General features: G+C 41.6%; 1 protein-coding gene across 1 annotated transcript in view; it reads right to left on the bottom strand.

Moving 5' to 3' along the window:
- Positions 1-14,135, bottom strand: part of clcn1a (chloride channel, voltage-sensitive 1a) — a gene marked incomplete at both ends in the record, with an annotated part of 34,860 nt that continues 20,725 nt past the window's right edge. The window contains 11 exons of the mRNA XM_080045414.1: positions 1-519; positions 856-942; positions 3,374-3,478; positions 5,172-5,216; positions 6,485-6,567; positions 8,224-8,311; positions 8,676-8,768; positions 9,094-9,185; positions 9,735-9,868; positions 10,318-10,531; positions 12,073-12,183. Of these exons, the coding sequence (XP_079901540.1) occupies positions 1-519; positions 856-942; positions 3,374-3,478; positions 5,172-5,216; positions 6,485-6,567; positions 8,224-8,311; positions 8,676-8,768; positions 9,094-9,185; positions 9,735-9,868; positions 10,318-10,531; positions 12,073-12,183 (1,571 nt within the window). The remainder of the gene's footprint in view (positions 520-855; positions 943-3,373; positions 3,479-5,171; positions 5,217-6,484; positions 6,568-8,223; positions 8,312-8,675; positions 8,769-9,093; positions 9,186-9,734; positions 9,869-10,317; positions 10,532-12,072; positions 12,184-14,135) is intronic.

Raw genomic sequence — 14,135 nt, 5'->3', positions numbered from 1 at the left:
CTAAACCATTGGCTCATCGTCGCTGTCCTCTTCATCCCCTTTAAGAAGTCCATGTAGTGTGGAGAGAGGGATGAAAGGAGGGGTAGAAGGAGGTGGAGAAGGAGGTCTAGACAGAGAAGGGACAGGGGGAGGGGTTGCCGAGGGAGGGAGGTTTAAGTTGCTATGATAGCTACCACTTTTACTTCCTGAAACGCTGCCTGTGCTACTACTGCTGCTGCTGCTTTCCAGTTCTAACTTAACTCCCTCTATCCAAATCTCCTCCTCCTCGTCATGGTGATGGTGGTGATGATGGTGATGGTGTTTGGGGGAGACAGGGGTGGTTGCCGGGGTGACGGGGGATGCTGCTGCTGTTGCCGAGGGAGAGGGAGAGGACAGAGCGGAGGTGGAGGAAGGAGGGAGGGCCCCGGGGGAAGATGGAGGAGGTTTGGCTGACTTGTGGTTACTGATGTCTCTGAAGCTCGCCAGAGGAGGACGCAGACGCACACCGGAGCGCGTGGAGCCCTCGATGGCCTTCTGGAGCTGCAAGGGGTGGGGGGGGGGGGGGGTTAGAAGTGAAATAAATCAAGTAAAGTATGATACAGAGATGATACTGATTTAAAAAAACAGACAGAAACTCTATACGTTTTACAGTAACTGCCTACTATTGAGCCAACTAATGATCTTTTCTTGACTTATCATTCATATGTAATACAATGTATGTATATTTCATATAATATAACCTCACATTTTGAGTTCTACATACTAAGAAGTCCAAAAAGTTGTGCCAACTCGTTATTTTTTGTTGAAATTGTCTAAATCGAGTTTAGAAAAACAAAATCAAAAAATATTTGCATAGACGAAGGTGACATTTCTTACCTCTTTCAGTGCCACTACGCCCACCAGTTTACCAATACTGGTTACATAGGCGTGGCTGAGCCCGAGCAGAGAAAATAGAGTGTGGGTCTGTGAGAGAGAGAGAGGGGGGGAGAGAGGGAGAGAGAGAGAGAGAGAGAGAGAGAGAGAGAGAGAGAGAGGGAGAAAGAGAGAGGGGGGAGAGGGAGAGAGAGAGAGAGGGAGTGAGAGAGAAAGAAAGAAAGAGAGAAAGAGGGAGATAGAGAGATAGAGAGGGAGAGAGATGCGGGAGATAGAGAGGGAGGGAGATAGAGAGAGAGGGAGAAAGAGAAAGAGAGAGAGAGACAGAGAGAAAAGGTCAGGCGTCAAAATTAGGATAAACTTCCATGCCCCTGTGATAGCAGCAGGGCCTTTTAACAGACACATTCACAGGCTGTGGGCTTCTTTGTCAGCGCTGCCGTCTAGACACTATGTCATAGAGACAGAGAGATGAAAGGGAAGCTGCTCAGGGCTCCAGGTAAAACACACACACACACACACACACACACACACACACACACACACACACACACACACACACACACACACACACACACACACACACACACACACACACACACACACACACACACACACACAGAAAAGGCATTGAGTGTGTTACCATGCACACAGCAGCACACACACACACACACACACACACACAGAGATAAGTCATTGAGTTTGTTACCATGCACACAGCAGCATACAGCAGCACACACACACACACACACACACACACACACACACACACACACACACACACACACACACACACACACACACACACACACACACACACACACACACACACACACACACACACACACACACACACACACACACACACACACACACACACACACACACACACACACACAGAGAGAGAAGTCATTGAGTGTGTTACCATGCACACATCGTCACAGAGCAGATTGGGTCACACTGTGGATGAGCTGTATGTATGCACCAGCACACAGCTACAGCACAAAGACACCTTAGACCACAGATGTTCTATGATATGATGTTTTTTCTTTCTTTATCATTCAATCGAACCCTGTGTGGGATGAAACCTGTCGCCTTGTTGGTATATTTTTAACCTTATACTGTTAACCTTATATGCTCCTCCTCACAAAGGCTTTTAAACCGAATCCTTTCTGAGAGGATTTCTCACAATGTCAACATGGACCTTTCATGATTGTAAAAAGCAGAAAGAAATGAAGGAGAGAAAAAACTGCATTATTAAAAGGTGGAGTCAGCGATTATGGAGTATGTTTGTTGACAAAATCCCTTTTTGTCCAAATCAGTGAATATATCCACACACACACACACACACACACACACACACACACACACACACACACACACACACACACACACACACACACACACACACACACACACACACACACACACACACACACACACACACACACACACACACACACACACACACACACACACAGTAAGGACAGCGGATCATGAGGATATATTCACGTCATAACAAAAGTGATTCTGACAACAAGCGTTCTCCAGATCCTTTAGGTAAATATGAATTATTGATGAAATGCAAATCTACATTTTATTTGAATAATAAAGTTAATTTAAATGCACTAAACAATGGAGTTGATTACAAATAAAGCATGTAGCAGCTGCTTTCCTTTTCCTAGCTGGATAGGACAGAGAATCCCCGTGATTGTTAGCCCACACATTGATTATTAAACCAAACAACCTCCCCTCCCTTAAGAATCTATTGTTGAGTTGTCATTGAGAAAAGGCTTTGTGTTTGTGAAGAACAGCTTCTGGTAGACAAAAGACTGTGTATAAAAGAAGTAGAACATGTGGGCGCTCGCTTTGTTAACTTCTCCAACAAATAATGGCGTTAAAAGATAGAAGTTTGCCTCATATTGGTTGATACAACGGGAACTCCCACGTTTCAAGGTGGAGTGAGTGATTCTGTAGAACGCTTGTCATCAAAAACACTTGTTTGTCAAAATCAGTGAATATCTCCTCAGGATCCACTACATGTCCGTATACTGTGTGCAACCAGCCATAGGTTCTACAGACTGGCATCTAAACAGAGGGTACTTAAACATAGGGGCCCATCGTTACTAACAACATGCCCGTTTACAGAGCCTAGGCTGTGTATTAACACTGTTTTTTTTCAGTGCATACACACACAGTAGGGACAGGTAGTGGATCGTGAGGAGATATTCACTGATTTTGTCAAAAAAGTGATTTTGACAACAAGCGTTCTCCAGAATCCCTGACTGAACCTTTAAATCACAGTGGGAAGGCTTAGCGCTCCTCAAACAGCCCTTTAAAGTAGCATTTAAAATGTCTACTGACCCCTGGGATGTCTGTGTATCTTCCTGTTGCTAGCTACGGTGGGCAACTTTATTTACATACCCATTTACAGAGCCCAGGCTGTGTATTAACTCTGGGTTATTATTATTTTTAGTAGGGTAGCATTTAAATGTGTGTGTATCTCAGTCTCTCCTCCACTGACCTTGTGCAGAGAGGTTCTCTCCACCAGTTGGAACGGTGACGGGTCGACTCTGATCTCATCGATCTCCACCGGCTTGTCCATCTCCACCTCTTCCCACGCAGAGATCTGTAGAGGCAAGGAACGAGCAAGAAGCAAGAAGCAAGGGCGTTCACGGTTACAGGAGGAAAAAATAACCCATTATATTCAAAGGGCTTTAGGTTCAGAGAGGGGGAAATATCACATCCATAGTGGAGAATCAATCACATTTTTTTTAAAGATTATTTTTTGGCATTTTCAAGTTTTATTGGATAGTACAGAGTTGAAATGGGGAGACAGAGAGAGAGAGAGAGAGAGAGAGAGAGAGAGAGAGAGAGAGAGAGGGGGGGAAGGGGGATGACCTGCAGTAAAGGTCTGCGGGTCGGATTTGAACCCGCGACCACTGAAACAAAGGCCGGAGCCAATATGGTACACGCTCTATCCACTACACCACCAGAGCGCCACGACACATTTTATTTTACATTGTCCCTTCTATGATGAACTGAAAATAACTTTCTTTAAATGAAGTGACCCTGAAATATTTTAGAGTAATGATGATGATGACAGGATGGAATGGTTGTTCACTTTCAAAATTAGCTTTTGGTAGCAACAGCCTGGATTAAACGTCAGGATGTGTTTTTGTTTTTGTTAGTATTATTATCGTATTTATTTATTTTTGGTTGCTTGACTGTTTGTTTGTTTATATTGGTATCTTGTAAGCCCTTGTTGGGCAAAATTGTTACCCTATTCACCTGCAGTTTCTCAACTAAAATAACTGACCAAAAACACCTAGCAGAGAGTGTGTGTGTGTGTGTGTGTGTGTGTGTGTGTGCACGCGTGTGTGTGTGTGTGTGTGTGTGTGTGTGTGTGTGTGTGTGTGTGTGTGTGTGTGTGTATGTGTATGTGTGTGTGTGTGTGTGTGTGTGTGTAAAACTAAAGGGGAATGACCTTGTCTAGTGTACAGTATGTGTGATAAGGTAGTTAGCTAGCTGTGACACAGTTTGAAGCTGTGAAAACCCTTGAAACCCTGCAGTGTCCTTTCATGTCACCGGTCTCCCCTCTGAGATTTAAGACATCTGACATCCTTTTAGCCTCTTCATGGATTTTTACCCACAAGCCGATTGTGACAGTGGCAGCAGTCTAGTAGCATTTACTGGGTTGATGTTATGGGACATTTTTGGGCAGTACAATGCCAAGAGGAGTAACGGAAGACAGAGCGCAATATTGTTTTGGTGGTCTTCAAAAAAAAGGAGAAAAAAATATGTTTTTCCTTTAAAGGGACACTGTGTAATATGACATCATCAAGAAAGTTCTAGAATGCAACGCTCCCTGGGTAACCCCACCCCTTTTGAATAATAACAGAAGCTACAGTGGCCTTCAAGGACAAGAACAATACTATTTTAAACAATGCACCTGATGACATTCCAAAACATGGATTACTCCATACGACTTGCCCGCTCAATGGACAAAATGTAACATTAATATTTGTAATTCTCCGCTCAGGAGGATAATTCCGATTATTGGCAGAGGTGATTTTACACCAATGAGGACATATTTATGAATGAGGATATTGATTTGAGCTAATGAATTACTTAAAATGTTACACAGTGTCCCCCTTTAAAAAAATCCTGTCCGTGTTCACACTGCAGTTAAGAAGTGATTCTGAATGTGACACAGATCTCCATGACCTTAGTGTGGCATAGATGTGAATGCCTTTATTGAATTTTTAGCAGTATTGACTTTAAGCAGACTGTGTGTAAAGCCATGCCTGTAGTTACTATACCTCCTCTGGTGTCATTGTGTCCGACATGGGAGGGGGACACGGCTCCTATAGGGACAGAAAAGAAAAGACAAATGATGAAACGAGAGACTTAAGTGAGTGATACTATAACAAACGTGGATGGATGTCACACATACAGGTTACGATGTCACCTTAGAATCTAATAAACTATATGTGAGTCTTACATAACAGAAATAAACCCATAGTTCAAACCCTTTTCACCTGCACTGTCTGGCCCTAAATTGGATTCCTGTCTATTTCTCAGGACTGGTGATAAATTGCACATTGATAAATACAAAGCACATTGTCTTGTAATGAGGTTTCTGTCACCCAGAACCTTCAGCTCATCACTCATACAGAAAGCTTTGTGAGTAAACTGGATTGAATTCAGGGCAACACCGGCTGTGACCTGCTTTATGAAACTATTTTTATAAGCGGCTAACCCTCGTTCATTCAATTCTGTCGAGGCTGGCTGTCTAGAACAAAAATATCGACAACTTGCAACTTACTTACACAGTGCAACAGTTGTGAGGAAGATTTGTATTATATTCTCATGAAGGCCAAATGGTATGGAGCTTCAGCTTTGTAAAGACGGTTCATTACTTTGTCGGTGAAATACAATACTTTTAAGGTCTTATTTTGAGAATAGAAAACGTTATAATTTAAATGCTTTTAGGACTCCTGCTAGTACAGAATGACACCGGCAATTTACAAGCCGCAAAGGATTCGACATAACATAAATCAAATTCTAATCTTACAATCAAAGCTTACAAGCATACTGTATGATTATCTCCATTCCTGCTTGTATAAACAGATCACATGTATTTGCTTTCTTTCCCTGTGAGCGAGTACATCACCGTCAGTATCTGGATCCCCAAATTTCCATATAAGAGAAATGTGGGAATATAAACAAAACATGCTCTATTTCAGGGAGTGTGTCTGGGGAGGAGGAGGAGGAGGCAGCTTTGAACTGTATTCTTGTGCCTTTGTCATATCAGATAAGTGTGTATCTGGCTGACTAGAAAGCGGAGCACATAATGATATATTTACCTGGTAAAAGAAAACTGAATAAATATGGATTATTTTATAGCAGAGCCATTGCGAGGGTGTGGATTTGGAACAGATTTGTGTCTGTTTTTTTTCTGTCTGTTTTGTTTATTTATCTAATTATTTAACATATCCGATTTTTTTTTTTTTTTACAAAAGGTTGATTATTGCATTTTAATGATGTAAGGTGCAGTGTGTAGTTAAGCTGTATTGCAGTGTTAACAAACATGCATCAAAAACGTCACACACGCACGCACGCACACACAGACCTGCGACTGTCCCTCTGTCTGTCTGTTCTTAGGGGTGAAGAGATTCCTGAGTGTTTTCCTCACAGACTGGAGTGGACCTTTCTCTGGAGAGAGAGAGAGAGAGAGAGAGAGAGAGAGAGAGAGAGAGAGAGAGAGAAAGGCAGAGAGAGAGAGAGAGAGAGAGAGAGGGAGAAAAGAAAATGGAGATTGCAGGAGGTTGATTGAAAATGATACAAAAGCTGCTTTTAGAGAAATTGCAAATTAAACTTTTGAGAGACTGCGACAACCCAATGCAACCTATTGTTGTTGCCTGGATACCGTTTCAGTGGGAGACTGTGTGTGTGTGTGTGTGTGTGTGTGTGTGTCTACAATAGAGACACACACACAAACACCATCTGTTTACTCATTGCTGTTCTGTTTGCAAAGCTATTCATTCAAATCGTTTGACATCTGTGGAGATTAGAGGCAAATCAATGTGTTGACACAATATTATAACAGATATTTTTTCTTTTACCTTTTATTGATCATTCTTTGCAGCTTTTGTGCAAGGATAACAATAAAAGTAAACAGCAGGGTGACTGGCAAATCAAAACATTGCTCAAGAGCACCAACAGTCAAAAAACAACACAGGATATATTTAACTCACAAAGCAGTGTGGAACTGAGACGAAGAGACCACTCCAAATGTTCAGTGTCTCTCGTTTTACTATTTCTAGGCATATGTTTGAGTAGAATGAACATTTTGGTTTTATAATATAAACTACTGATAACATTTCTACCAAATTCCAATACATTTTTTGTCATTAAGAGCATTTTCAATAAGTTATGTAGAGATGAAGATTTAAGAAAAATCCAGACTGGTCTCTTAATTTTTTCCGGGGCTGTATATATATATTTCAATGGCAATACTGCTGCTGTTTTATGGATTGTATAAGATAACATTTGTCCCTATGGTTATGTTGGTTACCATGGTTTCACTTTCCATACTTTATCTAAGCCTGTATAACTGTCAATGACGTTCTTAACACATATAAGAACATGGTGAAACAGCCCGTCTGGACTAAACACTGAGTCATAGAAGAAGCCGGCAGGGAGACAGAGAGAAGAATAAATCACGTTACATCCATAGACTCTATGGTTACAGCATCTTAATGAGCTAAACTTGACTGAAGGAATCAATATAACTGAGACTTCCACTGTCCAGCCTCCTGCACTCCATGTCAATATGAAAAGCTGGAATAGTTTTCAGATGTTTAAGTTTGTTTACATGTTACAATGGATGTTAAGGTGACACTTTAAAGGTGGAGTCCTAAAAACATTTTTTAAGAGAGATAATTTCTCAACCTGGTAAAAAATTACTACTTACTACTACAGACACTCCATTTATTCATTGTATTTATTTTCATTTATTTATGCCAAACTCTACGTGTAGCTGTTTTAATGAGGCTATATTGTACTTTCACCCATTTCATTTTAATTGGAGCCATTCTACATCCCTGTCTAAATGTTTCAATTGTTTTTCTTCTCTTTATCAGTTGTTGTGTAGTTGATGTATTTGCATTGTCTATTGTGTATGTATTGTTTTCGCTTTACATTTTGTTTGACACAAAATCATTGCAAATGAGGGACACCCCTCAATGTATCTCTTGAGTATCAATAAAGGTTAAATGAAAAAGAAAAATGGATTCTAGTGCAATTTGACTTTGAAACGTCCACTAACTGAGCACACAGTAAATGTGAGTATGAAATGTGTGACCTCACCGGGGACAGGAGCTGTGTGGTTTAAAGACGCTTCCTGAGGCTTTGATGGAGGGAGCGGGCCGTTCCTCTCCTCCTGAACTGGGACGCCCTGCAAGCAACACACAACTCATCAATAGAACAGCTTCCAAAACACATGGATCATAGAGTAAGTACGCCATGTTGGTAGTTTGTTTTGTTTTGTCTTTTGTTTCTGTGTTCACTTTTCCAGTTGTGTGTGTGTGTGTGTGTGTGTGTGTGTGTGTGTGTGTGTGTGTGTGTGTGTGTGTGTGTATGTGTTCTCTTTAATACAAGAAATGCAGTTTAACTTGTGTTAAAATCTCAAAATGACATGCGAGTGCTTCAAACAAAGACTTACAACAAATACATGATGATAATAGTAAAGATAAGATAGCATTCATTAGTGCATAGTGTTATAGATTACATTTATCTGAACCAAGCAGCGGCCCGTGTACCTTCTCTGTGTCGTCCTCTTCCTCCTCGTCTACGTAGGCGAAGGATTCCCAGCTGTGTTTCTCTGACAGGTTCTGATCCCTGAGACTCTCTCCCTGAATACAGAGCAACACACATGACTGCTGTATGGAAGGAATATCCGATCCATCCGATTTATGAAAATAAAATTTAATTTAATTTAATTGAATTTCTAGCACTGAATATTTATGCATTGGAATCATGTATCTGAATTTTTTTGCCTCTAAATTTATCTCTAACTAATACCTTATTTTCACCTTTGTTTTTCAATGTTCGCAAATTCAGAATAAAAAATGCAGGTTTAAATGATGTAATATACTTATTTCAGATGCAAAATTACAATGCATAGTCCTTGAGTGAGACACTAAATCTACAATAGTGTATGTCTCTCGCTGTGCTTACCTGCATCATTAGCCTTCTGTCCGGGGACAACCACCAATCACAGAGAGCGTGGAGCTCCAGCCGGTCGATGCTGCCCAATAGGATCATAGAATCTGGAACCAGGAAGTGAAATAACTCAGACAACTGCAAAGACTTCAACAGTGGATGAATATTTTGACAACAAAAAAAAGTGTTCGATAGATAGATAGATAGATAGATAGATAGATAGATAGATAGATAGATAGATAGATAGATAGATAGATAGATAGATAGATAGATAGATAGATAGATAGATAGATAGATAGATAGATAGATAGATAGATAGATAGATAGATAGATAGATAGATAGATAGATAGATAGATAGATAGATAGATAGATAGATAGATAGATAGATAGATAGATAGATAGATAGATAGATAGATAGATAGATAGATAGATAGATAGATAGATAGATAGATAGATAGATAGATAGATAGATAGACAGACAGACAGACAGACAGACAGACAGACAGACAGACAGACAGACAGACAGACAGACAGACAGACAGACAGACAGACAGACAGACAGACAGACAGACAGACAGACACAGACAGACAGACAGACAGACAGACAGACAGACACAGACAGACAGACAAACAGACAGACAGATCATTCTTGTACCTCTGGAGTCGACCAATGGGATGGATTTGAGCGATGACGAGTCCAGAAGGTGCTTAACTTCTCTGTACGTCGACTGAGAGGAAACAAACTGAACCTTCCTCACCATGATGTCTTCTACAAAGATGTTGTACTGGCTGTGGGACAGACACACACACATGGACAACATGTCAACATAGAAAAAAGATACTGTTACCAAAATACCTGTGTATGTGTAGACATTAGCCTTAGCACAAATGTTACAACAGATTGCTTTTTTCATTCATGCAGGGCATCAGACTGTAGTAGTGAAAATGCAACAACAATGTAAGACAGATGCAAGGATAATGTAATACCAAACCATGTCTAGAGTGACAGAGAGACAGACAGACGGACAGAGAGACAGACAGACAGATAGACCGATAAACAGACAGACGGACAGAGAGTCAGACAGACAGACAACCCTCCCTCACCTCATGTGTCTGAAGCCAAAGTAGGGCAGGTAGGGCAGTTTAGAGTGACAGACAGACAAACAAACAGAACGCCAGACAGCCAGACAGACAGACAGACAGACAGACAGACAGACAGACATACAGCCCTCCCTCACCTCATGTGTCCGAAGCCTAGCTCAGGCAGGTAGGGCAGCTTCTTGACCTGTATGATGGAGTCGTAGAGGGAGGGCTGCAGACCCTGGGCCACCATGTTAGCCAGGATGACGGCCACCATCATGGGCAGGATGTGAGAGATCTGCCCCGTCAGCTCAAAGCAGATCACTGCTGTGGACACCGTGTGAGTCACCGCCCCCGTCAACGCTGCTGCACCTGGAGGGGGGGCAAGGGGACGGGATAGGGGTTAGGTTAATGTGTCTGTGTGTGTGTGTGTGTGTGTGTGTGTGTATAATTAAAAATATCGTTTGCTCTTACAGGTCATTTATGATCATCAGAAGAAATATTTGACTGTTTCAGAAAAAGTCAGATTCAGAAGAATGTGTGCCTTTTTTTTCAGTGCACACACAGTACGGACAGGTGGTGGATTGTGAGGAGACATTCACTGATTATGACCAAAAGGTTATTTTGACAACAAGCGTTCTCCAGAATCACTGACTTCACCATAAATATTTCATTCTTTAAGCTGATCATTTAAAATCATCAGAGGAAAAATTAGGCTGTCTCTGGAACATTGAAAAGTTCCTTGTAGGACGTTCATGAAGGTTGGAAGCAAACGAAGGTCGAAAGAAATTATTGACGAGAGAGATAGAGAGAGTGAGGGGGGAGAGAGAGAGAGTGAGGGGGAGAGAGAGAGAGTGAGGGGGAGAGAGAGAGGGGGAGAGAGAGAGGGAGAGAGAGAGAGAGAGAGTGAGGGGGAGAGAGAGAGAGTGAGGGGAAGAGAGAGAGTGAGGGGGAGAGAGAGAGGGGGGGAGAGAGAGAGGGAGTGAGAGAGAAGGATGAAAGAGCTGAAACAAAGGACAGGGAATCACAAGGGAATACTGAGGGATCAAGGGGGAACAAGGAGGAACTGGATTAGGATGGAAGGACGGACATGTTTCTGGGTCAGTGGCTGAGGTGATGTGTGTGTGTGTGTGTGTGTCACTGTGTGTGTATGTGTGGGTGTGTGTGTGTTTGTTTGTGTGTGTGTGTGTGTGTGTGTGTCTGTGTGTGGGTGTGGGTGTGTGTCAGTCAAAGTGGCATGTAACTGTAAGAGGAAGTGGAAACATGATGGAGAGAATAAGAGAAGGGAGAGTAGAGAGAGAGAGGGAGGGAGATAAGAGAGAGGAAGAGAGAGAGAGGGAGAGAGATAGATAGAGAGAGAGGACACTGAGGGTGAAGGACTGTGACAGTTAGAAAGGACAGGGAGAAGTCTTCTTCATATGAATAAATAAAGTAGACTTGACTCGAGGCAGACAGCTTGGCAGTAAGGCTTCCATGGTGTGAATCATTAACATATGCAGATCTGATGGATGACTGTTTGTAGTTAAGACGATGTGCCTTGAAAATATTAGAGTGGATAGTCGCTAGTCTTTTTTTTTGAGGACAAAACCTTTTCCTTTGGCCATCTTTTATTTCTTATTATCCCTTCTGGTAAGACGCTGTCATGTGACGCATAGCGAGTATGAGCCCTTCGTCTTAATCACATTACACATCACTTTTTTTATGATGGTATCTAACGGATTTCCATTGCTATTTTTTTTTTAATAACTCAGGAAATGGTATGACTGTATTACTGCTCAATTATTAGTTGGACAAAAGTTGAAATGTAAATCAACTTTGACAAACTGAAGAGAAATGGGGGAAGAGGAGGTAGTGGTGAGGGGGGGAGGGGGTCAAAATGCTAAAAGGTCAAAATGGACAGAAGTCAGACTAACCAATGACTGCGTACCCTCCAGGGATGATGCGGTAGAGGATCCCGTCAAACACGATCCCATGAGGGAACAACGTGGCCATGATCTCACCCACCAGACGGCCGAATGCAGCGCCTGCAACAGGAAATACACGTGAGAGGGGTTCCTTTCAAACTGATGAAACTAAACACACTTTCAAAATAAAAGATGAAAAGATGACAGAGATATATATTTGTACATTTACATATTTGTGAAAAAAAAGTTGAGCACTGGATATTTTTGCAATTTTTTATTTATGAAATGATTTATACATTTCAGAGCTTAATCGTAACCTTTGCAGATGCAGACATATTTTATTTAATTAATTCATCAAAAAGCGTAGCATTTTATATCCACTCTTGAGGCTTTTACTTCCCTCATGTGAACAAACCATATGCAATGAAACCATACATGCACCAATTAAATCCCCCTTTCAGAACCATGGAAAGCATAGTTTCAAATTAGGGCCATTGTAGGTTAAACCAGGTAAGGGATAAGGGGGGGAGATTTAGTGAAAAAACTAAGAATTTTCTAGATTTAATTCATAAATTTCCCAAAACAATACTCACAAATGTGTGTGAAAAACACTTTGAAGTAGCATGTACCGCTAGGGAGGACCCTGCATAACATATGTGGTATTTTAACACGGCCCGTCTGTTGATGTCTAAACTGACCAAACAGAACTTAAGTCATCAGCGTTTCTAGTGAGAGCAGATGGTGGTGAAATAAATCACTTCAAAATGATTATTTTCAAAACCTCAATATACCAACAGCAACTATCGTGCTTTGCATTTTTCAGAAAACCCCTGGTATACATCAGGTCGGCAATCAGGCCACGCCCCCTTTGGGGGGAAAACAAACCGAACGTGCCATTGACTATAATGCAAAATTGCAGTCCAAAACAGCACAAAAAGAAAACGATCAGAGGTAAATAAGTTAAAATTTGACCGACCGACACAATGTCAAAATCCTTTACAACAACTCTGCAGGCTGGATAACGTTAAAGACACTTATAAATGATTAATTTGGTCAATCTAAAACCATGTCTTTTTAGTCTCTCAGCATCAAGCTGGCGCAATGATCCGACCCATTGGCCAGAGATATCATGCCCTGATGTATACCTTCACCTCACTGAGTCTCTATGTAAGCTGATTACACGTGAAATAATTGTTATTCTAAGTTTTGTTGTCTGTAATAATGCTTACTATGTTAATAGTATAGCGCTCTGCCTTGACTAGACTGTACCAACGGTCCTAACGGCTCATTACGATAGCAAACTCCCACTGAAATGCAGAGCACGGGGGAAGCCGGGAGCTCCCTGCTCATACAGACCTTATTTAGGGGAATGTTTGGGGGCATGGCGAAGGAATAAAACCATGATGTTTGTTTTTTACCATGTAAACCACACAACAGCTCAGGACATTGCAGATTTTAGCTATAACGGCTTATTTTGAATGATCGCGCTGTCTATGGAGTAGCTGTATTGTTTTCCCCCCAAAGGGGGCGTGGTCACGAGAGTTCCGTCCAGATGACGTATTGCCGACCTGATGTATGGCCTTCCTGTTGTTGTTGTCTTTGTAGCGACTGTTGTGCGTGACAATATAAAAGGCCACATTTTAAAACCTTAGAGAGAAACACACACACACACACACACACACACACACACACACACACACACACACACACACACACACACACACACACACACACACACACACACACACACACACACACACACACACACACACACACACACACACACACACACACACACACACACACACACACACACACACACACACTTATGCCTGGTAATGATGAATATATTAAGTGAAACACTGCTAAAGGTCACACTCTTAAGCATTACACACAACAAAAACAATACAAGGACTGTAGACCACGGCGAATTAACACTGATTCATACAATGTCGATCTGAATAACTAATAAACGTATATCTGATATGAACGTTAATGAGAGAATAACCTTGGGAATATGGAATATGTCTGGTAGGGTATGAATCATTTTAAAAACCCGTCTTCTGGGGGCG

This window comes from Ammodytes marinus (assembly GCF_949987685.1).
Source record: "Ammodytes marinus genome assembly, chromosome: 17".
NCBI lineage: Eukaryota > Metazoa > Chordata > Actinopteri > Uranoscopiformes > Ammodytidae > Ammodytes > Ammodytes marinus.
The sequence above is the reverse complement of the archived record's forward strand: the minus strand, read 5'-3'. Positions and strand labels throughout refer to the sequence as shown.